General features: G+C 38.3%; 1 protein-coding gene across 1 annotated transcript in view; it reads right to left on the reverse strand.

Moving 5' to 3' along the window:
* Positions 1 to 7018: 7018 nt before the first annotated feature.
* Positions 7019 to 25559, reverse strand: part of LOC124595461 (glutamate--cysteine ligase catalytic subunit) — a 123970-nt gene continuing 105429 nt past the window's right edge. Inside the window, exons 11-12 of the mRNA XM_047134210.1 lie at positions 24727 to 24884; positions 7019 to 8663 (exon numbers count right to left, since the gene is read on the reverse strand). Of these exons, the coding sequence (XP_046990166.1) occupies positions 8641 to 8663; positions 24727 to 24884 (181 nt within the window). The 3' untranslated portion in view covers positions 7019 to 8640. The remainder of the gene's footprint in view (positions 8664 to 24726; positions 24885 to 25559) is intronic.

Genomic DNA, 25559 nt, shown 5'->3' on the forward strand with positions numbered 1-25559 from the left:
TAAGAGGGAAAACTTCTAAAGTTACCATCTGCTTAGGTAAAAATTCAAGAAATATTCAATTTCACTCTAGTTTTTGGCAAATAACTACAAAGAAGTATATCAATTAAAAAACTATGCCATCTTGTAACACAAAGCTTATTCAGAGTTAGTCCTAATACATTTTCCATTATTTCAGATGACTTTGGATGTCCAGCATGCATGACATTTTTGCGTAGTTTTCTGATGCTCTTTGGCTAATGTTGTCTTCGGATACTTTAAAGTCTGTTGGTATTAGTCACTACCAACCACTGAATCTTTACTTTATTCACAAGTTTTGTATCATTAGAAATACAAGAAAATCGCGTTATACAAATGTGATGCCCACATTCAATAGTGTTAGCAATCATTAGCAATCGTGGAATGATTGAGGAAGGTATTGCAGATTGGCTCCTTGGGTGGTTGCATTCTCATCTCTTCCTAGTTAGATGGAGGGGTGGGGGGGAGGAGGACATGCTGTCAGCACGTGGAGAGTCAGTTATATTGGATCACATGGGTAGTGCAATTTGTTAAGGCCATTCACCTGCGAAGAAATTTTATGTTACATTTGTGACACTGTAAGGCTGTGCTCAGCCTTTAGGTTGCTTGGAACACTGGACTGCTTTACTTGGAATTGTTCTATTGGAGTGACGCCACTTGCTTTCCTCTGACCTTGTAACAGACTCATCCAGCCCGTCACAGGGCCGCCACCTGAATTGGTATTTTCCTCACTGTTAGATCGGAGAGAAGTGATAAGTGACAAAAAATTCTAGAGCAATGGAGGATCGTACCCCATTGCTTTGCAGTTGGGAACTTACCCACTAAACAGCCAATGCAGATTGCTTTACAAAGCATTAATAAAATATTTATAAAACGAACTACATTGAGATACAGCAACAATCACTTGTATATAAGCAGTATTACTTGTATTCAGAGAGAGGAATAATCGTTTTATCTATGAATAATTTATTTGTGATTTTTTTAACATTATCTGTTTATTCGAAGAGTCATTTATTTAAATAATGCACTTCTCTGAGTAGTAGGTATATATTATAAAGTAACAGAATTATGTTTTGAGTTCCAGTTGGTATGAATTTTGGCTGTTTTTTTACGTCTCCACTTTCCGCATAACTAATATTAGTTGCTCCAACATAGCTCACATCCTAGGTACACTCTTGCCCATGATATTCTGACTGTGTAGTTACAGTTAACCTTCAAAGAACAGCACTGGTTATATTCATACAAAGAAGCGCACTGGTTATATTCATACAAAGAAGCACAGCATTCCAGTTCCCCATATTCAGTGTAGTGGCTTTGTGGCAATATAATATACCTTATGTGCTAGTCTGCTCCAAATCACAATTTGAACAAGACAATATTTATGAGGTGCTTTGGGATACCCTCATGCCACATTATTTCTGCCTCCTGTCCCCTCCGTCTGTAGAATTCTGAGTCTCTTTCAGTACAATGAGATTGGTCAATTTTCATGAAAATGTCCAACTCCATACATGAAACTCCTCTTTTCTTCCACACAAATTTCCGTGTTTGCTTTAGATTGGGATAACATTGTAATGCCTGTTACTTCCTAAACAAAAAAGTGTTACAAATGCTACCATTATTTGCTAATGTATGGGACAAACTGCTTCACATTGCAAGCAGTTTCTTTCATCCCCTCTGCACCATTTTTTACCTTTCTTTTTATTTTAGGTACAGAAAGCAAAATCACTACTGACACTATCTGAAATAAAACGTGAATATCTACTTAACGAGATAATGGTAAGTGCCTGCATCCATTATGACTCAAAGTCAACAATCATATGTTCATATTTGGAATAAATATAAAATTTATCAAAATCAAGTTCTTGAGAGAGAGAGAGAGAGAGAGAGCAAAAATCAGAATTACTAAACAATGTGCCTATGGATTTATTTCATGTAATTAATACAAAAAAGCTCTTTGTGACAGGGTAATTATACTGACAATTGAAGACAAAGCATTACATTACAAAGGCCTACAGAAGTTTTAGAATGAGAGGTGTCACTTTTGCTTACACCCATTTTAATAATTGCTCACACACCTAATGCTGCCATGAGTCTCTATTCTCGTAACACATTCCACAACCAATAAGCACCATGAGATGGGAGACACAAATTTAACTTGAAGTTATGTAGTAAAATTTATCCCTACAGGTAACAGGAAATTAGCACTTTGATGAAAAGTCACTTGTCAGAACCACTCGCCATAATTCATGTTTCAAAGCATTTCAGACATGTAGCTGTAGTCTAAAAAATTTCGAAATATTTCAACAGGATGACTACTCAAACTTGAAAACAAAAGCATCCTGAGAATTAATGGTTTTTACAGGTGAATATATTAATTTCATTCCCAATCATTCCAACTAGTGACCTGAAAATGTAGCATCTATTTTTCGCAAAATTCTTTTTTTGTGTGTATGATTAGATTTACAAATAAAGAGATTGTCATGCAACATATCTGAAGACAGCCTTAGAGCCTTGAAAGGGGATGAACTCAAAGCAGCATTCAAGACATGATTTTGCCAAACAAGTGTTTGACACAATCAAACCACGTCAAGACACACAATGGCGAGTGTCAATGGACAGGTTTCATGGGTGACCTGTTATTAAGTTTGATGACAAATGTCTGAAGACTAGTCCTAAATTCTTGTCAAAATTAAAGAATATTGATAGTTTTTAAATCTGGACAGGTTTTACTTAATTCTTTATGGATATTAAAATACAGAATTGTGTTTTTTGCAAACAGCAGTTTTGTTTTTCTTACCTGGCATCTGCTAACTTCATCAATGTAATTTTCCCTATTAATCTACAGCAGCATAAAATGTCCTAGTACTATCTTTACTGTATATATTAGAGCTGTGTGGAAAACAGAGCATCTGTATGGTACTCCGTTCAGAATGGTTCAATTTCATACACTGACGACTTGAAAATAGCAATTCTGAGACACAGCAATGGACCAATAAATAAATTTACTCATGAACTTTCACTCTTCAGTTCATCCTTATCCTTCTGCACACCCTCGATGAATTTTTTCATGTTTGATTTTACATCAGTTGCTCTTCGAGGAACTGGGAAATTCTCCAGCCATCTGTTGTACAACAAATTTTTTGGAGACTTGGTGGAGCCTGAATATTGAGTATATTATGCTCTCCTGTCTGAGAAATTCTCGAACAAATTTCACAAGGCTCTCAAAAATAATGCAATGTCTCAATGTGTTGTTCTGATTGCATCTTTCAAAGCATTAAGCTTGTAAAGAAGCCCACATCCACAAATGTAAAGTGGTTTAAACTCTGCTGAATGTGCTTTATATTTCAGAAACAGCAAATTCAAATTTGGTAAATTCATTGAAATCTGTAGACTCTTACCCCTTTGGTATGTCTTTTGACAAATCAATAAATGCAGATAAAAGATTGGTAGCTCTGGAATAGCCAAGTATGGTGTCTTATCGTTATCTCTTTTTCATTCTAAAATCTTGTATTTACATCCTTTTGTGTGCTTCCCCCAAGTTTAGGCAAGGATTCATCACAATCAAGAACAATATAACTGGATTTCTTCAGCAAACCCAGCAACTGTTGGTGAAAATAAGGCACAATTCTTAACATAAGAACATATCCTATCTTATCCCACTGATGTTGCAACTTGTTAGTTACAGCACACCACATCACCATAATGGCTTTTCTTTCATTACAACGGGGACATACTAGATATCGATAACTCATACTGAATAATATTCTTTAACCGACACACTTTGAAATACCGTACTTACTCGAGTATAAGACAACACTGAACATATGATGACACAACCCCCCCCCCCCCCCCCTTTTTTTTTTTTTAAGATGCTCCTTGAGAAAAATATACTTTTCCAACATATTCTGAACAATCACAATTACAAACTTTTATTGACCTATTTTATCTTCACTGCCTTTTTTTATTTATTTAGACTGTCGTCTGTGATATCACTATTTTAAATCATCGCCGTCGTGATTCTAACACAACAGCTGTAAATATTATACCTTTGTTATCACAAATATTTGGCAGTTTCTTCCGAATATATTGCAATTTCTGAAGTTATAATTATAGTGGGACCTCAGAACACAGATTTTTTTCTTTTTTTCTGAATAAATAGTGGATTTCACTTCTATACTGATGTGAGAATGTTACAATGTGTCTTGCCTCCAGACATGTTACTCCCCACCGCTCTCTCATTGGTTGTGTAGAACTAGCAGCTGACACACTCTCCATAATTACGGTGATACCTCATGATGAGCGGCAACAGCATTGCTGTACAAAACACTAAGTACTTCACTAGTTCCTATCTAGACTTTCACCATCTACTGCAGAAATGTATGCTACTGTCGAGCATTTGTCCAATTTTAAAGTCACTTTGATTCAGAGTACAAATGGATTCAGGCAAACTGCAGTTTAAACATGGTAAATGTTCATAAAATGCCGAAGTACACATTGTACATTCCGTAGTTGTCAGCACAGCAAAATCTGCTGCCTACACAACACCCTCCTCCCTCCCTATATTCCTCATAATTCTCATTTCTTGGCCAAGCTGGTGTCATTGTTCCCCCTCCAACCATCCCATAGTGGTGTGTTACTTGAACAACAGTGAAACACAGATGACAGTATCTTCTAGGGTGCAGATCATGTATAACAGCAGCAACATGTATGTAAAAATAAGATCACAATCACGATTCAGTCCAATTCTTGAACTTTTGCTCATCCCACAATCTAGTGATATCTATTGGTACTATCTACACAATGGGCTTTTCCACTGTAATTTATTCTTGTGATAACAACTGCTTTCAGTTTAATGCGATTTTCATTTGTTACACTTTTCATCGTGAAATAATTTTCTTTCTCGTTTCATCCAAATGTCACCATCTAGTTCTAAAGCTGAGAATGTTATTCCCCAGTATTCCAAGACGTGAACAGCGACCAAATTTCTCATTTGCAACCCACCTGGTAAATCATTAGTTCTCCATAACCAAATAAAATATTGACCTGGGTTCAGAATCAAGTAATGGATTTCGGGAGACAACATTTTTGCCTTGGAATGTTAGCCTTACTTAAAAAGTAACATGAATGTTTGTACACGGTATCTATAGATCCTTGAGAACTGGTTCGAATACAACACAAGTTTGTAAGCTGATAGAATTTAATGCTATTTCCTCCTGTGTTTCACAAAATTGTCTATTTTTAACCAGAGCAATAGACTGTTGTAGTGGATAATTCATACCTCCTAAACTATCCTTTGCAGCGAGTCAAATGTCAAGCGATTGTTCAAGCAAGATTGACATTGTACTGAGTGCTTTGATATATCAGGAATCTCAAGTGTATTCAAACAAAAGTATTGTTTGCTACGCCCTATCCTTCGGAATTCTTCAAAATAACTTCTACGAAACCTCAATGGCCATGTGTTCATCTGAAAATGTAAGATGACTCCTATAATCACCATTAAACAAAGTAAAAACATTGACCTCAGCAGCAAAAGTTAAACCTGCGAATATAAGACAACCCCCCTATCTTTTGGATGATGATTTGGGAAAGATCCTTGTCTTATAATCAGGTAAATATAGTATTAAGTATTTCAACAATTGTGATTTATAAAGCTCAATAAAATTAAAATAAAAAGACTAGGTTAAAAAACACAAAATCCCCCGAGATTTTATAAAACCCGCTGAGATTTCCCCAATTTTTCCATGTAAAATGTAATACTTAGAGAATTCCTGATTTTCCAAAAAAATTGCCTCCCTTGTTGAAGCACCTGTCTTTGGCACAGTAGCAAATGTTGTTACATTGTAGAAACTAGAGCACTGTGCAGTTTACAAGATGGTTGTTGGGGATATGAAGTGAATTCTGCGACAACTAATGATGCTCACTCAGTTTATTGCAAGTGCTTCAGGTGTACGGTAAACATTGAATATTGATTTTTGTGTTGGTGTACATTGTAGCTGTATTCAATCTTTAGTATGGATTGTAATCTTTAGTATGGATTGTAGTTGTATTCAATCTTTAGCATGGGCACCATTACACAAACACAGTGAATATTACACAATAGAGAGAGAGAGAGAGAGAGAGAGAGAGAGAGAGAGAGAGTGGGGAGATGGTAGAGGTGGGGGCTCCTATGTCAAACCACAATATGTGCTCAGAGTTGTCACCTGGCAGGAGGGGGCACATGTGGAGCATGTTGACACAGGCTGAGGGGAAACTGATGACATTGCACGCACAAAATACATTCCTCATCATTCCTATTACTAGCTCATGAGCTCATACCTCTGACAGAACAGCAGCACATTTGTTTGTCTCCGATGACTCAAAAATTGTAGTCTCCTGTCTTTGCTTCTAACAGTTGTTTGCATTCTACACACATGAAATAAATTACCTTCATGCATTTCTGATTATAATATCCCACTTTTTCCATGTTAGTTAGCATATTAATATTACCAAATGGCATACAATCTTATTCACAACTGCCTACAATGTCAACTGACTCAGCAATTGGAATTTTCTCAACTGTTCAAGTTTAACAAACAATGAAGATGTTAAAGAACACTACGACTACTGGGAAATCCCTTATCAACCATACAGTATGATGATTATGGCTGCCGAAAAGAAACCATATATTTCTAGCCAACCTATTCCTGCTTTTATGCCACAGAATATATTAACTTCATCTTAAAATAGTACAAATAAATACAAAATAACAGTTTGCAACACACATATATGTATATATATTCATCTTTTGTTTACAAAACAGTGAGTAAAACTGACAGGTTCATCTCACTAGATCTGCAGAAGATAAAACTGCTGCACCACAGTGAAAAAATTGTGTACATTTTCTATACAGAAACAATGTTCCTGAACAACAATTAAAAAATAATACAAAGCACCTGTACATGATGAACATTAGCATGACAAATAAATTCACAGCTTCACAAGAATAACTATTTTGTCACGTGACTTTTGTGTGTGTGTGTGTGTGTGTGTGTGTGTGTGTGTGTGTGTGTGTGTGTGCTTTTGGGTGGGGTGGGGATGGGGCATAGTAGGAGAGGAAGGAAATAGTAGAAGGGGGAGAATATTGATATTGCTGAGAGATGTGGTGGATTCATTGTGAAGCAGAGATCAACAGATCTCTCAAATGGAATGTCTTTCAAACTTAACATGCAAATTAACACACTGAAGACACTTGTGAATCAATTAGCATTACCAGATAATCAGACTATGAATTTTACATTTATGAGACATTTTTTAAAGAAATCATCTTCATAAAACATTATAACAGGTTACCCACAATAACACAAATTCTTGTTTCTTTTTTTTTGTATAATCAGTCCCCACAATGAATATATTAATGGAATGGATTAAAACATGATTCTGATGTTCATTTCTCATTGCTATTAGTATTTCTCATGACAGTAATAGCTGAATCAATTAGAACTGCGGCACACTTCTTCAGTAACACAGTATGAAAGATCTGGCCTTATGGAATGACTTATCAAATTGGAATGAATTGGCATTTTTTATTAATATTATTACATTATTAGAACATAAGCAAAGAATTACTGAGAGCCATTAATTTTTCTTTTAAAAAATTTGATGAGCACCATAATGCAGTTCTTCAAAAGTGCTGATGCTGCACATGTGCAACAATAAGTGCCTATTCTTAAAAATGTTTGTGCCATCAATTAAGGTGTAGCCCATGTATCAAACTCATCCACAAATATCATTAAGTAGCAGGCAAAGCACCACATTTAAAATATAATGAAGTTCACTGCTTGAGATGCAAAATGTGGCATACAGTTATGTTAAATTAAAAACTTTCTTGTATTTCACACTTCTATGAAATTACGTAAGTGGTAGCTAACTTTCCTTTGAACAGTTGGAAAGCTCTTCAGAATACGTTACACATATTTAAAAGTTAACCAAAACATTGTTTTTAATGTATTTAAATTCTAATGTTAAAAAGCTGTGAATACTATGTGGCCAAGTAGACACTATTAATTAAATCCTATTAAGCACTTCATAATCCATGTACACATGATGTAGGAAACATTTACAGTAACTGTCAGTTTTAACTGCAGGTCGCAACAACATAGCGAAAATGGTGGGATTTTAAAAATGCAGTCATTTACATAAAACGTAATAGATTTAAACTTGAAAATATATTGATCCCTTAAAATCATTGCATGATTTTATCAATTGGCAATATACTTGGTACATAAATAATGTCCAAATGAAACAAAAATGCTTTTAAGTATAAAATCAAAATACAATGAAAGTATAATGGAATGACTGATTTTTTAAGAGAGACCTGCACTCTTAAAAACAAGAGTTCACTTTGCATTCCTTCAAGAGCACCATTTATAGACATCCCATTATAAATTCTACGTAACAATGGAAACAGGTACTAGACAAGTGTATATCTGTAACAAAAAGTACTGAAGTTGTCTTCAGAACCTTAAAAATATCTCCTTTCCTATGTATTTACACAAGAATGGCTAGTTCAGTATCTATATTATAAACAGACATACAAAATGCAAGGCCAGCTTGGTCTGTTTGTTGCACTCCAAACAAATCATCCTATTACCCACATGAACTGATCAGACCTGAAACAAACAAACATCCACTTTGAACATTAGCATAATGAGAAAATTATTAAATATGCAACAATTAATGAACATACAAAACACTTTACAGCTACATGGGGGGGGGGGGGGGGGGCTTCAGTTAATTGCAAATGTATGTATATATCACTTTACTAGACACTTCATTATGATAAATACATGGTGTTTCATTAAATGTTTGGAGGAAAAGGCACTACCTTCAGCATTCTCATATTAATAACATTGGTCTACAAGGAGATATGAGTATAATCAGTTTAGCACCAATGCAACCCAGAGTTACTGCAACTGTTTACACACTCTCTTAACAGTTGCTAAACGTGAAAGTAACAAAACTCAGTGCAACTGCAGCAACAGAGTATGAGATTCTGCTGCACCTAATCAAATATCCCATGCTTGTTATGTATCACTTTACATACAGCAACAATCCCGGCAAAGCAGTTCCAGTGAAGAGAAAATACCGCATCGAAATTATTGATGGCAATTCCACACCATCATACCAAAAGCACATTTTCTGGTCAACATATAAGGGGGTTCTCTCCTCCCTCAACCCCCCCCCCCCTCCACACCACCACCACCACCACCACCACCACCCCAGAAGCTCAAGTAAAACACACAGCATGAAACACAAGTAAAGGTAGCCCTTTAGACAGACACGTGAGACATGAACAACAACACTCAGCTGTACTTGTTGATGAGCCTCATTTGTAATTGTGACGGTAGTTTCATCTGACAAAGCAACCACTAACAATTTCAGCCACAGTGAAAAGCCTTTATCACCTAAAGATACGGTGGGGTGGTAAATGTATAATAGCTATTTTTAGTACAGTTCCATGTAGCTGGCCATGTACTGTCATATAAAATATAAAACCAACAGGAATTATGTTTCATCTTTCTAAGATAAGCCTATCTTCTTGCTGCGTATGACGACAGCAACTGGTATGGCGGCCCAACTTGTTGGTTTTTGCACCACAACATGTAATTCTGGCCACCTTGGCTTTCACTTTTAGCACATTTCTCTGATACTTTTGTGGAATGTTTCAATGCCACCCAGTAACATGTGTTAACTTTTAAATGCTGGTTGTTGTTATTGTGGTCTTCAGTCCTGAGACTGGTTTGATGCAGCTCTCCATGCTATTCTATCCTGTGCAAGATTCTTCATCTCCCAGTACCTACTGCAACCTACATCCTTCTGAATCTGCTTAGTGTATTGATCTCTTGGTCTCCCTCTATGATTTTTACCCTCCACGCTGCCCTCCAATGCTAAATTTGTGATCCCTTGATGCCTCAAAACATGTCCTACCAACCGATCCCTTCTTCTAGTCAAGTTGTGCCACAAACTTCTCTTCTCCCCAATCCTATTCAATACCTCCTCATTAGTTACGTGATCTACCCACCTTATCTTCAGCATTCTTCTGTAGCACCACATTTCGAAAGCTTCTATTCTCTTCTTGTCCAAACTGGTTAACGTCTATGTTTCACTTCCATACATGGCTACACTCCATACAAATACTTTCAGAAACGACTTCCTGACACTTAAATCTATATTCGATGTTAACAAATTTCTCTTCTTCAGAAACGATTTCCTTGCCATTGCCAGTCTACATTTTATATCCTCTCTACTTCAACCATCATCAGTTATTTTACTCCCTAAATAGCAAAACTCCTTTACTACTTTAAGTGTCTCATTTCCTAATCTAATCCCCTCAGCATCACCCGATTTAATTTGACTACATTCCATTATCCTCGTTTTGCTCTTGTTGATGTTCATCTTATGTCCTCTTTTCAAGACACTGTCCATTCCGTTCAACTGCTCTTGCAAGTCCTTTGCTGTCTCTGACAGAATTACAATGTCATCGGCGAACCTCAAAGTTTTTACTTCTTCTCCATGAATTTTAATACCTACTCCGAATTTTTCTTTTGTTTCCTTTACTGCTTGCTCAATATACAGATTGAATAACATTGGGGGGAGGCTACAACCCTGTCTCACTCCTTTCCCAACCACTGCTTCCCTTTCATACCCCTCGACTCTTATAATTGCCATCTGGTTTCTGTACAAATTGTAAATAGCCTTTCGCTCCCTGTATTTTAACCCTGCCACCTTCAGAATTTGAAAGAGAGTATTCCAGTTAACGTTGTCAAAAGCTTTCTCTAAGTCTACAAATGCTAGAAACGTAGGTTTGCCTTTTCTTAATCTTTCTTCTAAGATAAGTCGTAAAGTTAGTATTGCCTCGCGTGTTCCAACATTTCTACGGAATCCAAACTGATCTTCCCCGAGGTCGGCTTCTACCAGTTTTTCCATTCATCTGTAAAGAATTCGCGTTAGTATTTTGCAGCTGTGACTTATTAAACTGATAGTTCGGTAATTTTCACATCTGTCAACACCTGCTTTCTTTGGGATTGGAATTATTATATTCTTCTTGAAGTCTGTGGGTATTTCGCCTGTCTCATTCATCTTGCGCACCAGATGGTAGAGTTTTGTCATGACTGGCTCTCCCAAGGCCATCAGTAGTTCTAATGGAATGTTGTCTACTCCCGGGGCCTTGTTTCGACTCGGGTCTTTCAGTGCTCTGTCGAACTCTTCACGCAGTATCTTATCTCCCATTTCATCTTCATCTACATCCTCTTCCATTTCCATAATACTGTCCTCAAGTACATCGCCCTTTTATAAACCCTCTATATACTCCTTCCACCTTTCTGCCTTCCCTTCTTTGCTTAGAACTGGGTTGCCATCTGAGCTCTTGATATTCATACAAGTGGTTCTCTTCTCTCCAAAGGTCTCTTTAATTTTCCTGTAGGCAGTATCTATCTTACCCCTAGTGAGACAAGCCTCTACATCCTTATATTTGTCCTCTAGCCATCCCTGCTTAGCCATTTTCCACTTCCTGTCGATCTCATTTTTGAGACGTTTGTATTCCTTTTTGACTGCTTCATTTACTGCATTTTTATATTTTCTCCTTTCATCAATTAAATTCAATATTTCTTCTGTTACCCAAGGATTTCTACTAGCCCTCGTCTTTTTACCTACTTGATCCTCTGCTGCCTTCACTACTTCATCCCTCAGAGCTACCCATTCTTCTTCTACTGTATTTCTTTCCCCCATTCCTGTCAATTGTTCCCTTATGCTCTCCCTGAAACTCTGTACAACCTCTGGTTCTTTCAGTTTATCCACGTCCCATCTCCTTAAATTCCCGCCTTTTTGCAGTTTCTTCACTTTCAATCTGCAGCTCATAACCAATAGATTGTGGTCAGAATCCACATCTGCCCCTGGAAATGTCTTACAATTTAAAACCTGGTTCCTAAATCTCTGTCTTACCATTATGTAATCTATCTGATACCTTTTAGAATCTCCAGGATTCTTCCAGGTATACAACCTTCTTTTATGATTCTTGAACCAAGTGTTAGCTATGATTAAGTTATGCTCTGTGCAAAATTCTACAAGGCGGCTTCCTCTTTCATTTCTTCCCCCCAATCCATATTCACCTACTATGTTTCCTTCTCTCCCTTTTCCTACTGACGAATTCCAGTCACCCATGACTATTAAATTTTTGTCTCCCTTCACTGCCTGAATAATTTCTTTTATCTCATCATACATTTCATCAATTTCTTCATCATCTGCAGACCTAGTTGGCATATAAACTTGTACTACTGTAGTAGGCATGGGCTTTGTGTCTATCTTGGCCACAATAATGCGTTCACTATGCTGTTTGTAATAGCTAACCCGCACTCCTATTTTTTTATTCATTATTAAACCTACTCCTGCATTACCCCTATTTGATTTTGTATTTATAACCCTGTAATCACCTGACCAAAAGTCTTGTTCCTCCTGCCACCAAACTTCACTAATTCCCACTATATCTAACTTTAACCTATCCATTTCCCTTTTTAAATTTTCTAACCTACCTGCCCGATTAAGGGATCTGACATTCCACGCTCCGATCCGTAGAATGCCAGTTTTCTTTCTCCTGATAACAACGTCCTCTTGAGTAGTCCCCGCCCGGAGATCCGAATGGGGGACTATTTTACCTCCGGAATATTTTACCCAAGAAGACACCATCATCATTTAATCATATAGTAAAGCTGCATGTCCTCGGGAGAAATTATGGCTGTAGTTTCCCGTTGCTTTCAGCCGTTCGCAGTACCAGCACAGCAAGGCCGTTTTGGTTAATGTTACAAGGCCAGATCAGTCAATCATCCAGACTGTTGCCCCTGCAACTACTGAAAAGGCTGCTGCCCCTCTTCAGGAACCACATGTTTGTCTGGCCTCTCAACAGATACCCCTCCGTTGTGGTTGCACCTACGGTACGGCCATCTGTATCGCTGAGGCACGCAAGCCTCCCCACCAACGGCAAGGTCCATGGTTCATGGGGGGTAAATGCTGGCAAAAAGGGTATATTGTTGAACTTAAAAAACCATACTTTCTTCAATATCTCAGTTTAAACAAAAGAGGATTTATCATGCAATCAAATTACATGCACCTGTGCTTACTATCATTTTTTAAATATCTTGTTCTTATATCTTTAATCATTCTCAAAATAAATGGAATGCTACATCTTATACAATCCACCCTGTAAATGCCTACTAGCTCCATAGATAATGGAGACTGAAAAAATGTAGGCCGAAATAAAAGATTATATTCAGCACATTAATGGAGATGAAAATTAAATTATGATTAGGGGACTGGAATGTCACAGTAAGAGAAGAAAAAGTAGCAAAGGCAATCGGACCTGGATAAGTTATAATAACTAAGGTTATTTAGTGCAAGAATGCAAAGTCTCACAGTGATAACACTCAACAAAAAGTTCTTTGATTTCAATCCATGTAGAGTGATTAAAATTATGCGAGCTTTCAGCCCAGTGCTCCTTCGCCACTGTCACACTGTCAAGCGGTATGACTGTCAATGGGCTGCTGGTATGCCCTTGTATAATAGCTGCCAGTAGCAACGTCATTGGTGTTCACGTCATCACCGTATATGGGTATATGTTGACACGGCTTTCAATGGGCCTGCTTGAATCGTACGATCAACAGATCCCGCATCACCCTCTACTTAGGGTGTTATCGAAGATTTTTATTTCAGTGGTGTCTTTAATTACACAGCCCCAGATTAGAGCAAGCCAAAACAGAGGTCCTGTCGAATTTTATCTGATGACTGTTTTCTACAGAAGGCTCAGCTGAAATGATTTCTTAGGGTAGTGTACGCAATAAAACATCTCATGCTTCTTCCTACAATGTTCCAAAGTGCATTCTTTTTGTCCAACATAAAACTGGCCCTACTCTCAAGGTATCTTGTTGACCCCAAGTGTTCTAATACCTGCTGCATCTTTTAATTGGTCTCAGCAATTGACAGATTTTTGTCAGGGACCTGAAGATTGATTTTAGTTTGCCTCTTTTTAGTGGGTGGCTAACACTACTTGACATAGAGCCACAGAATGGCATGAAAGCAAGTTTCTTTCCCTGCTCCTCGTTAGTGATCTTATTGTGATTCTTGTTTAAATCACTTCATTTATTTAATGAACGTTATAGCTGTTGTTCCTGAAGACCTCGCTTAGGTTTCTCAGCACATGAGGCAGGCTATCAGCATCTGAAATCATTCTTGGATGGTGCATCAAAGTTTGTAAGACAGTATGCTTATGTACCAGGTGATGATGAGTGACGGCAACCACTTACAGATCAGTGTGGGTAGGTTATCTATGGATGCTGTGGTCAAGGCATCCATTTTGTTTGCGGCAGATGAGGATGTTGAGCAAGGACAGTGTATTATCTTTTTTCTACCTCCATCACGAACTGGATGTTACTGTTAATGCCAATCCGGTGTTCCAAGAACTTGTCAAGTTTCTCATACCCATAGGGTCCAATGACGAATATGTCATCAGTCTATTGAAAGAAACAACTAGGCTCTAATGGCAAAGGCAACATCCTCAAATTTCTCCAAGAAGACGGAGCTAACAGCTTACCAAATGCAATGCCAAACACCTTATCATAAACTGGCTGTTGCACAGAAACTGAGAAGACCTAAGAGTGCGCCTAAACAGCTCAACCCATGTCACTCACAAAGAACTCAATACTTGATTAAAAGAGACTCTTAGAGGCACATTCATAAACAGCACCACCACACTGAAACTAGCCATAAGGTCACCCTCACCAACTCTAAGACTGTTAATTCAGCTGATAAAATCTACTGAGTTCGCAGTCTCACACATGTGGACCAAGGAGACGGGTCAAGTACTTTGCCAACTTGTATGTTGGTGAACCAATGGTGGATATGATGACGTGCAATGGTGACCTGTCCTCGTGGATCCTCCATAAAGCATAAGCAGTTGGTGGTGTAGGTGCCTGTGGGAGACTATTTTTGGCCACACTGTTTTCCACAAAAAGCACTTGAGAGGTTCTGATGTCCTCTTCATTATTGTCAATGCTGGGCTGCATGGGAGTTTGCAGTAAGTACCTTCATATCATAATCCACGTATTCCAAATTAATGGATGCACTGCCCTTGTCAGCAGGAAGGACCACAATCCTTCCATCATTTCGTAGTGCTAGCAGACTGCTGTGCTCAGTTCTGGTAATGATGGCTGCCGGTAACTTTGCGTCATGAGAATATGGCTCTTTACACCCTAAATTTTGCCTACTGTTCATCTGGGAGCTTGCGGACTGCCTGTTCAAAGCCACTTACTGTATCACACACAGGAATATCCCATGACAAAGATGCAAAAATTAAGACCTTTCTTCTACATTTACATGACTACTCTGCAACTCACAGTTAAGTTCCTGGCAGAGCGATCTTTGAACCATCTTCTCTTCTGTTCCACTCTCTAACAGCATATGGGAAAAATGAACACTTGAATCTTACTATACAAGCTCTGATTTCTGTTATTTTATTATAGTGATCATTTCTTCCTATGTAGGTTGATGACTATAAAATAATTTCACATTCAAAGGAGAAAAAGTTGGCGATTTAAAGTTCATGAAAAGATCTTGCCGCAGCAAGAAATGGCCCCCCCACCCCCTTTTTTTTTTTTTTTTTTTTTTTTTTTTTTTACATGATTGTTGCGACAACTGGCTTATCATATCCAGGACACTCTCATCCCTATTTCGTGATAATACAAAATGTGCTGCCCTTCTTTGAACTTTTATCACGTCCTCCATCAATCTTATTTAGTCATGATCCCCTACAGCACAGTAATACTCTAGTGGAGGATGTACAAGAATAGTGTAGGCAGTCTCTTTAGTCGACCTGTTGCATCTTCTTCTACCTGTTTTGCCAGTGAAATGCAGTCTTTGGTTTGTCTTCGCCTCAACATTATCTACATGATCATTCCAGCTTAAGTTAATCATAATTGCAATTCTTAAGTATTTAGTCAAATTGACATTATCTACATGATCATTCCAGCTTAAGTTAATCATGATTGCAATTGTTAAGTATTTAGTCACATTGACGAGCCTTTAGATTTTTTTGATTTATCATCTAATCGAAATTTAACAGATTTCTTTTTGTAATCTTGTGGATGAAACCACGGCTTTTCTCATTAGATGAGGTTTTTTTCCCCACATTCGTCACTCAAAAAATACAGTGTCTTCTTATATTCACAGATTAAACTATTGCTGCTGAGATCAACATTTTTACATTTTTTAGCATACTATATAGGGATAGGCTTACATTTTTAGGGGTCGTCTTCCATGCAGAGATGAAGGTTTGGTTATTGAGGCCACGGTTATATTTATTTTGAAGACTTCGGATGGGCAGGGCTCGGCAAATGTTATTCGCATTCCAACAGGTTCGAGATTTCCTAGTATGATGAAGCACTTGATACAACATGATGCTGCTCGAACAATCACGACATTGACTCAGGGAGTGCTAATATAAGATACATGCGAGAAACTACCAGCCCCTACAGCAGTCTATTGCTCTAATTAAAATTTGACAATTCTGTGAAATGAAGGAGAAAACAGCACTAAATTCTATCTTCTTGTAAACTTTTATTGTATTTGAAAAGGTCTACGTTTCATGTTCTCAAACACATATGGATACCATATATGGGCATCAATGCTACTGTTTAGTTAAACATAACTTTCAAAAATGGAAATGGTGTCCTCCAGTAAACATTACTTGATCTCGAACACAGACCAATATTTAATTCGGACATGAAAACGATTTATTAAGTGGACTGCAAATGAGAAATTTGATTACTGTTCATGTACTAGAATTCCGGGTAAAAATGTTACCAGATTTATAACATGAAGACATTCTGTTGAAACAAGAAGGAAAATTAATCCACAAAGAAATGTCTAACAAAGGAAATAATTCACATTAAACTGACTGTAATTGTTATCGTGAGAATAAATTACAGCGACAAGACCATTGTGAAGATAGAACCAAGAAACGTCACTAGATCACAGGACATGCAAAAGTTCAAGAATGAGAATGAATCGTAATTGGGATCTTTTATTACATATTAGCTGGTGTTATTATGTGTGACCTGCACACTAGAAGATAATGCAGTCTGTTTTTCACAGTTGCTCAAGCTCAGCCCTACGAAAGGGGAACAGTGACACCAGGTCAGCTTAGAGCTATGATGATTGCTGGGCTGGAAGTGGAGAGCGAACAGCAAATTTCATAGTGTTGCCAACTATGGGAACCTGTACCACATAATTTGTCTTTTTATGAACATCTACCACATCTAAACTGTGGTTTTGCAGGAATCCATCTGTAGTCAGAATCAGACTGACTTTAAAACTGAACGCACACTCCACAGTAGTATTCATTTCTACAGGAGAAAATAAGTGTCTAGATGTGGGTCAGCTGTGTATGCCAATGAGAGAGCAGCAGGCGGGCAATATGTTTGGAAGCAAGAGACTTGTAAACTCTCGTGTCAGTACAGAAGAAAAATTTGATATGTGTTCGGAAGAAAAGCAGCTGTTTTCTCAGGTCCCACCATAACGACAACCTCAGAAACAGCAACATATCGAGAAGAAACTGTCAAATATTTCTGACAATGAAGACATAAATTTTGCAGCTGTTCCATTAGGATGGTGATGATTACAAATGTGATACCACAGACTAATGGGTTAGTAAATAAAAAAGGTAGAAAAGGAAACAATCTGAATAATTAGTACAATCATTCCTTTTTGTTTATTTTATTTCCCCTAGTATTATCAAAATGTAGACCATCAACAAATAGCATAAGTTTGGAGATATATAATATTAACTTTTTGGCAGATACTTTATATCAATAAAACAGTTTTTATCTCTAATTCACAAAATGTAAAAAATAAATTTTCCACGAAGCCTTTCGAAAAATGGGGCATCTTACATTCAGGATCGCCTTATTCTCGGGTTAATAGGGTATATAATAGGGTATATATATATATAATAGGGTATATATAAAAGGTAAATAGGTAGGTAATAGGTTAATAGGTAAAAGGGTAGGTAAAATAGATTTACATGGATCAGAAACAGCAGAGGGCCTATAACACTTTCTTGGAGAACACAGGATATCACTTCCGTTTTACTTTACTTTCCATCGATTACTACATAGCATGACATTTCTGAGAGGAAATAAGGGATTCAGTTGCAAAACTGATGCAATACTCCCTAGACACACACATTTGATTGGAAGTCTCTTGTGAAAATTGGCATCAAAGGCTTCTGAAAATCTACAAATATAGAAGCAAATTGAGATCCCTGTCAACAGCACTCATTACTTCTTGAAAGTAAAGAGCTGTTTAGGTTTCACAAGAATGATTTTTCTGTATCCCCACTGATTGTGTGACAACAGACCATTCATTACCGTCAAGGTAATTTATAAAGTCAGCGCAATATATGTTCCAATATCTTACTGAAAATTGAAATTAGTGATCTGGGCCTGTAATTCAACGTATTACTACTATTTTCTTTCTTTAGTATTGGTGTGCCATGTGCAACTGCCAGTTTTTTGATACAGATCTTTCATTGAGTGAGTAGTTTTGTGTATGATTGCTAAATATGAGCTATTGGATCAGCATACTCTGAATGGAACCTTTATGGCATGCTACCTGGACTGGAAGATTTGTATTTATTGATTACTTGATGCTGCTTTGCTACAACAAGGATATCTACTTCTATGTTATTTGTCTATTTGTGATGCAACTCGAGTTTCCTTTGAACTGTTAAGCAACTATATCAAGTATTGGGGGTAGGGGGGCAGATTGGTAAACAGAACCCACTATTAATTTATTACGGTTGTCAAGTATAATCCACACCATCTCAGAGGAACTATCTACTCAAACTTCATTACGAGGTAAATATATTCTAACAGCAACAAAAACACTGCCACAAACCGTATTTTATCTAACATTTCTAAACACTACTACGTCATTTGTTAAAATTTGAGCTCAACTTGTCTCTGGATTTAGTCATCTTTCGATACCTATAATGATTTGAGCTGCAGTGCTTTCTATTTGCACTTGGAACTCTAGTTTCTTTCCCACACAGCTACAACAGTGTACAACTACAATACTGATTGTTACTATGTCTACAATCTTCCTGCACTCTTCTCGCACCCTTTGAAATTGGAGCCCTTTCTGCACTTTCCCCCTGAGACCCTCTAACCTCACAAAACAGCCCAGTTCATTACACGCAGCCACTGCTAGCCATGTAGCCACCTCCTGTGTGCAGTTGACAATTGGCCTACGAAGTGGAACCCAAAACGCCACCACCCTATGGCACAAATCGATATATCCTACACACTCGCAGAACCATCTGATCCTCCGATTCAGACCCTCCACTTGGCTTTATACCAACGGTCTGCAGTTGACCCTCTCAAAGGTGCTACAGAGTGTGACTTCTGCCTTCATCCTGTAAGCAAGACTGGAAGCGTTACCACTTCGTCTAGCCTGCCGATACCGAAGAGAATCTATTCTGATCCAAAGCGTCACACATCCTTATTACCGACATGGGTCACCACCTGTAGTTGGCTGCACATTGTGCTCTCCGTGGCATCCAGAAGCACTTGTTTAACATCTCGAATGACTCCTTCCAGTACTCACACAGAGTTTACACTGGATTTCTTCCTCTCCTTGGCAGCCTTTTCTTTAAGGGGTTCCATTATATGCCTGATATTTGAGCCCCCAACCATCTGTAAGCCCACCCTCTGTGAATACCCAGATCCTGCGGTTCGAAAGGCTTCCTCTGGAACAGGGTGATCAACTGCACATGGCCTAGGGCCTTCGTCAGCCACGGACAGTGGTCAGAACCTGTTCGTCAGATGAAATGGGGAGATCCTTCGATCAGCTCCCCAAAAAGTCTTTTGCTGCCTGCCACATCTTGAAACACCCTCCAACTCGACCATGGGTGAGGTGCCACCCTCAATGCGGGCAGTAGCAAGGGGGAACACAGTAGTGTACCAATCAGGCAACACGAGTACCTTGCTGGATGTACCTTTTATTTCTACATCCAGCCTCCCACAGCAATGGCCACTGGTAATATCCTTCAGCTGTGCGATTATAGCCAGCACCTGGAGCTGCGAGCAGAGGTCACTAACTCAGCTCACATCTGAACACAGCAAACACAGCCCCTATACAATATATAGTCGGAGAAGCTATAAAATAAACTGTGGTTAAAATTCAGAACTCACAAATGAAACATATCACTCTGAAATGCTGCTGCGTGGATGGGAGTTGCTGATCAGCTAATGAATTCTACAGTTTTAACTGTTCTTCTGTGTCTACATTGCACCCATGTCAATATCTCTCGCCTTCAAGATGATGGGAGGGTTCATTCTGAGGATCTGTAGTCCGCACTGTTGTGTTGTGGAAGGTGGCTGAACTTTCCTTTCTGCCCCATTGTAGAGGCCTCTGACAAAAATCTGCAATTTCTAATACCAGTTAAAGATGCAGCACGTCTCTGAACACCCTGGTGTCTACAAGATATCTTGCAAATGTTGGCCATTTTACCAGACAATCAGCACACATGGGAAGGGGCACGATAGATTTTATCAAGTATGCTATCCCCAGAAATCCGCTTTAGCTAGGCATGCTTTAGAAAACAATCACTGGATAAGATTTGACAAAACCTCCATTGTGGTTCTCACTTACAGCTTCTGGGACTGAATTAAAGATGCCATTGAAATAAAAATCACAGATAACATCCTAAATACAGATGGCAGTCTGCAGCTCAGCACGACGTGCAATCCAGTAATCATGCAACTGAAGTGGGCACATCGAAAGCTGTGTCAACGTATGCCCATAAATGGCAATACTGCGAACACCAGTGACTTTGCCGCTGGCAGCTATTGTATACAAGGGCATATCTGCAGCTCACTGGTAGTCATACTACTTCACAATAGTATTGGAGCGCTCAGTTTGCGTAATTTTAATCACTTGACATGGTTCGAAATCCGAGAACTTTTTATTCAGAGGCAGTAATGCGCAATGACTGACAGAAATAAGTAAAACTAATACAGAAGAAAATGAATGAGTAGTCCTGAGGTGAAATAGTGAATGCAGCACAGGAATAGCTACGTAAAAAGACAAGGCTCAGTGTGAATCCTTTGACAACGCACAAGATGTTAAGTGTAACTGACAGAAGGAGAAAATGCAAAAATGTAAAAAGAAGCACACAAAATGGAATACAGATGTCTAAAAAATTTGTCTGACATAAAATGCAAGGCGAGAAAGCAAGAATGACTAAAGCAAAAAACGCAAAGCGTTAGAAGCTTGCACAACTGTAGGAAATACAGATGTCACTGACAGGAAAATCAAAGAAATGTCTGGAGAAAAGAGAGGCAGGCGGATAACGATCAAGAGCTCTCATGGCAACCCAGTACTAAGCAAAGGAGAGAAGGCTAAAAGGTCAAAGGAAGATATACATGGCTCGTACAAAGGACGTAAGTTGAAACAAGGCACCTAGAACAGACAACATTTGAAACTGGTGAAATATCATCAGACTTTAAAATGAACTTAATAACCCAGAAACCAAAGAAAACAGCTGATGACAAGTGTTCAATTTACCAAACCATAGGTTTAAAAAGTCATGGCTGCAAATTATCTAGAGAAGGATGGAAAAACTGGTATACGGTGACCTGGGGAAGATCAGTTTGGATTCCATAGAAATGTAGGAACATGCAGATAAATAATGATACCAGGACTTATCTTACCAGACAGATTGAAAAAAGGCAAACCCATATTTACAGCATTTATAAATAGCTATTGCATATTGTGACTGGAATACACTAAAAATTATAAAGATAGCAGTGAAAGGCTATTTAGAATTCATGCAGAAAGCCGACTGTAATTAGAGTTGAAGTATATAAAAGGGTGGCAGAAACTGAGGGTGGAGGCAGGGTTATAGCAAATGCTCCATGTTGTTCCATCTACACATAAAGCAAAGAGTAAAGGAAACAAAGGCGAAATTTAAAAAAAAGATTAAATCGCAGGGAGAATAAATAAGAACCTTATTGTTTACCAATGACATTGACTTTATCAGTTGCACATAATAGTGTCTTGAGAGACATAACCAAAAGTAAAAAAAGGATAATAAAGTGTAGCCGGATTAGATCAGGCCACACTAAGGAAATTAGTATTAGAAAATTAGGAAATGATACACAAAAGTAATAGACGAATTGTGCTATTTGGGCAACACAATAACTGTTGATGGCCTGAGTGAGAAGGTTATGGGAAGTTACTGAAAATGAGAAATTTGTTAATATTAAACATAACTTTCCGAAACTCCTTTTTGAAAGTATGTCAGAGTGTAGTTCTACAATGAAGAGTCAAAGAAACTGGTAAAGCTGTCTAGTATCTTGTAGAGCCCCCACAAGCAAGCAGAAGTGCTGCAACACGACATGGTATGGACTGAACTAATGTCTGAAGTAGTGCTCGGGGGAATTGACACCATCAATCCCGCAGGGCTGTGCATAAATATGTTAAGAGTACAAGGGGGTGGAGATCTCTTCTGCATAGCACATTGCAAGGCATCCCAGATATGCTCAATACTGTTCATGCCTGGGGAGTTTGGTGGCCAGAGGAAGTGTTTAAACTCAGAAGAGTGTTCCTGGAGCCACACTGTAGCAATTCTGGATGTGTGGGGTGTCGCATTGTCCTGCTGGAATTGCCCAAGTCACTTGGTATGCACAATGGACATGAATGGATGCAGATGATCAGACAGGATCCTTACGTATGTGTCGCCCATCAGAGTTGTATCTAGATGTATTACAGGCCCCTATCACTCAAACTGCACATGCCCCACACCACCACAAAGCCTCCACCAACTTGAACAGTCCCCTGCTGACACGGAGGGTCCATGGACTTATGAGGTTGTCTCCATACCCATACACGTCCATCCACTAGATACAATTTCAAACGTGACTCGTCCAACCAGGCAACACGTTTCCATCAACAGCCCAATGTCAGTGTTGATGGGCCCATGTGAGGTGTAAAGCTTTGTGCTGTGCAGTCATCAAGGGTACACGAGTGGGCCTTTGACTCCAAAAGCCCATATTGGTGATGTTTCAATGAATGGTCTGCATGCTACACTTGTAGATGGCCCAGCATTGAAATTTGCAGCAACTTGCGGAAGGGTTGCACTTCTGTTATATTAAACGATTCTCTTCAGTCACTGTTGGTCCCGTTCTTACAGGATCTTTTTCCAACCACAGTAATGATGGAGATTTGATGTTTTACCAGATTCCTGATATTCACAGTACACTTGTTAAGTGGTCATACAGGAAAATCCCCACTTCCTTGCTGCATCGGAGATGCTGTGTCCCATCGCTTGTGCACTGACTGCAACACCATGTTCTAACTCACTTAAATCTTGATAACTTTCCATTGTAGCAGCAGTTGCTGATCTAATAACTGCACCAAACACTTGTTGACTTATATAGGTGTTGCCGAGTGCAGCACCGTATTCTGCATGATCACATATCTCTGTATTTGAATATGTATGGTTATACCAGTTTCTTTGGCGCTTCAGCGTATATGGAAGTGAAACATGGATGATAGTATAGACATGAAGGAAACAGAATCTTTTGAAGTGTGGTGTTACAGAAGAATTCTGAAGATTAGATGGGTAGATCTAACTACCAATGAAGGGGAATTGAATTAATTTGAGGAGAAAAAGAGTTTTATAGCATATCTTGACTAAAAGAAGGAATTGGTTGCAGGACTATGCTGAGGCATCAAGGAATATTTAATGTGGTAATGGAGGGAACTGGGAACTGTGGGAGGGGGGGTGTGGGGGGTGTGGAGCCAGAACAGCAGAGGAAGAACAGGACTTGACTGCAGTAAGCATGTTCAAGTAGAGGTAGGTTGCAGTATTTAAGCAGAGATGAAGAGACAGGCACAGCATAGACTTTCACGAAAAGCCGCAGCAAATGGGTCTTCAGATTCAAGATGACTAAAACAACAACAGTGAGAAGTTCTACTTGGATCTGCTTCAAAATGTCTGAGCATCTCTCCTTCAAAGGCAGATGTGTGAGCCATCCATATGCAACAATTCACATCATTCAAATGCAAGGACCTTCTCAAATACACAGACAAGAAAGTGCAAATTTAAGATTTCATTCCCAAACAACAATATTGATATACAATGACTACTCTGCCCCCCCCCCCCCCTCCCCCCTCCAAAATTTTACCCGCAGTGAAAACAAATTAGACCTACGCAGCAATTAAGTCAGTATCATTGATCTTATCAGTTTTAGTAATTCTTAATCTGATGGGAATTTAATTAAGTAGAATACCAATTCTGACACTCTGATATCCTTCAAATAAGAAAAAGATCCCAAACTTTAAAAAATGGTAATTAATAAAATATGGCAAAGTAGAGATAATAAGAATGAAAAAGAAGCCAACAAAAAATGCTAAAGCTCCAATATTTTCAGAAACTACTAAATGAAAGTAAAGAAAGAGGAAGATTAGGGTACAATGTCCAGTTAATAACACAGTAAAACTGATGCTTCATTTTGTGATAGCACAACAAACATCAATAAGGAATGTGAATGAACTCTATACTGAAGCAATCAGTTTCGGAGCAAAATTTGCTTTCCTTAGTTAATTTTTACCACTTACGCTTACCATTTTCAGCTCTTTCCAGAACTACAGGTATTGAGTCTTGAGTTTTTGACTGAGTGCTTGTTCCCAGCAATTCTGGACAGGAAATTTCTCCTCGTTGAATGCCATAAAGTGTCTTTAGCAGATCATAGTTTATCTTCTCTGACACAACAGAATCAAACCTGGAGACAAAAATCAAATGTTGGAATGTTATTTTCTGCAACAAACTTGCTTTCTGCGTAATCAATTCAACTATTGCACTAATAATTTATTTTATTTCCAATCAAATCTTTTTTTAATTATTGTCTGAGAACCATTTTTTACTCAAATAGGGGCTTAACTCAGAGTGAGAGTGACCGAAAAACATTTTTAGGCAATGCAAGTACTCAATAGTCACAATCTGATGATGTGCTGGAAACTAAAATATAACACAGCACTGACTTCTAAACGATGAAGCTGTTTTAAAACCACTGTAGGCAGTCAGTTTTGTAACACAAACTGCCTTAATTGCACCATGTATATATTTCACTTTACTGGCCAGTTTTGGCCTTAAGCCATTTTCAAATAAGTGTTGCTGAGGTATGTTTCACATTTGAAATCTGTTTCATGTTACGCAGGGACTTTTACTTATTTCCAAACACGTGTCAAATGTACACAAGTATGGTCTTGCACATCACACACTGCTTCTAAACAGATATTATACAACATGTCATATAATAAAATCACTACTAACAAGTAGCTTCCTGGTCCTTGCAGATTCATTTAATGGTGCAACACGTCCTACTGCTTCCTTATACATAAATATTTCTGTTCAACAAAATAATCTTTATTAGGGAATGCTGAAAAGCAATGCTTTG

This window comes from Schistocerca americana, chromosome 2 (genome assembly GCF_021461395.2).
Source record: "Schistocerca americana isolate TAMUIC-IGC-003095 chromosome 2, iqSchAmer2.1, whole genome shotgun sequence".
Classification (NCBI taxonomy): domain Eukaryota; kingdom Metazoa; phylum Arthropoda; class Insecta; order Orthoptera; family Acrididae; genus Schistocerca; species Schistocerca americana.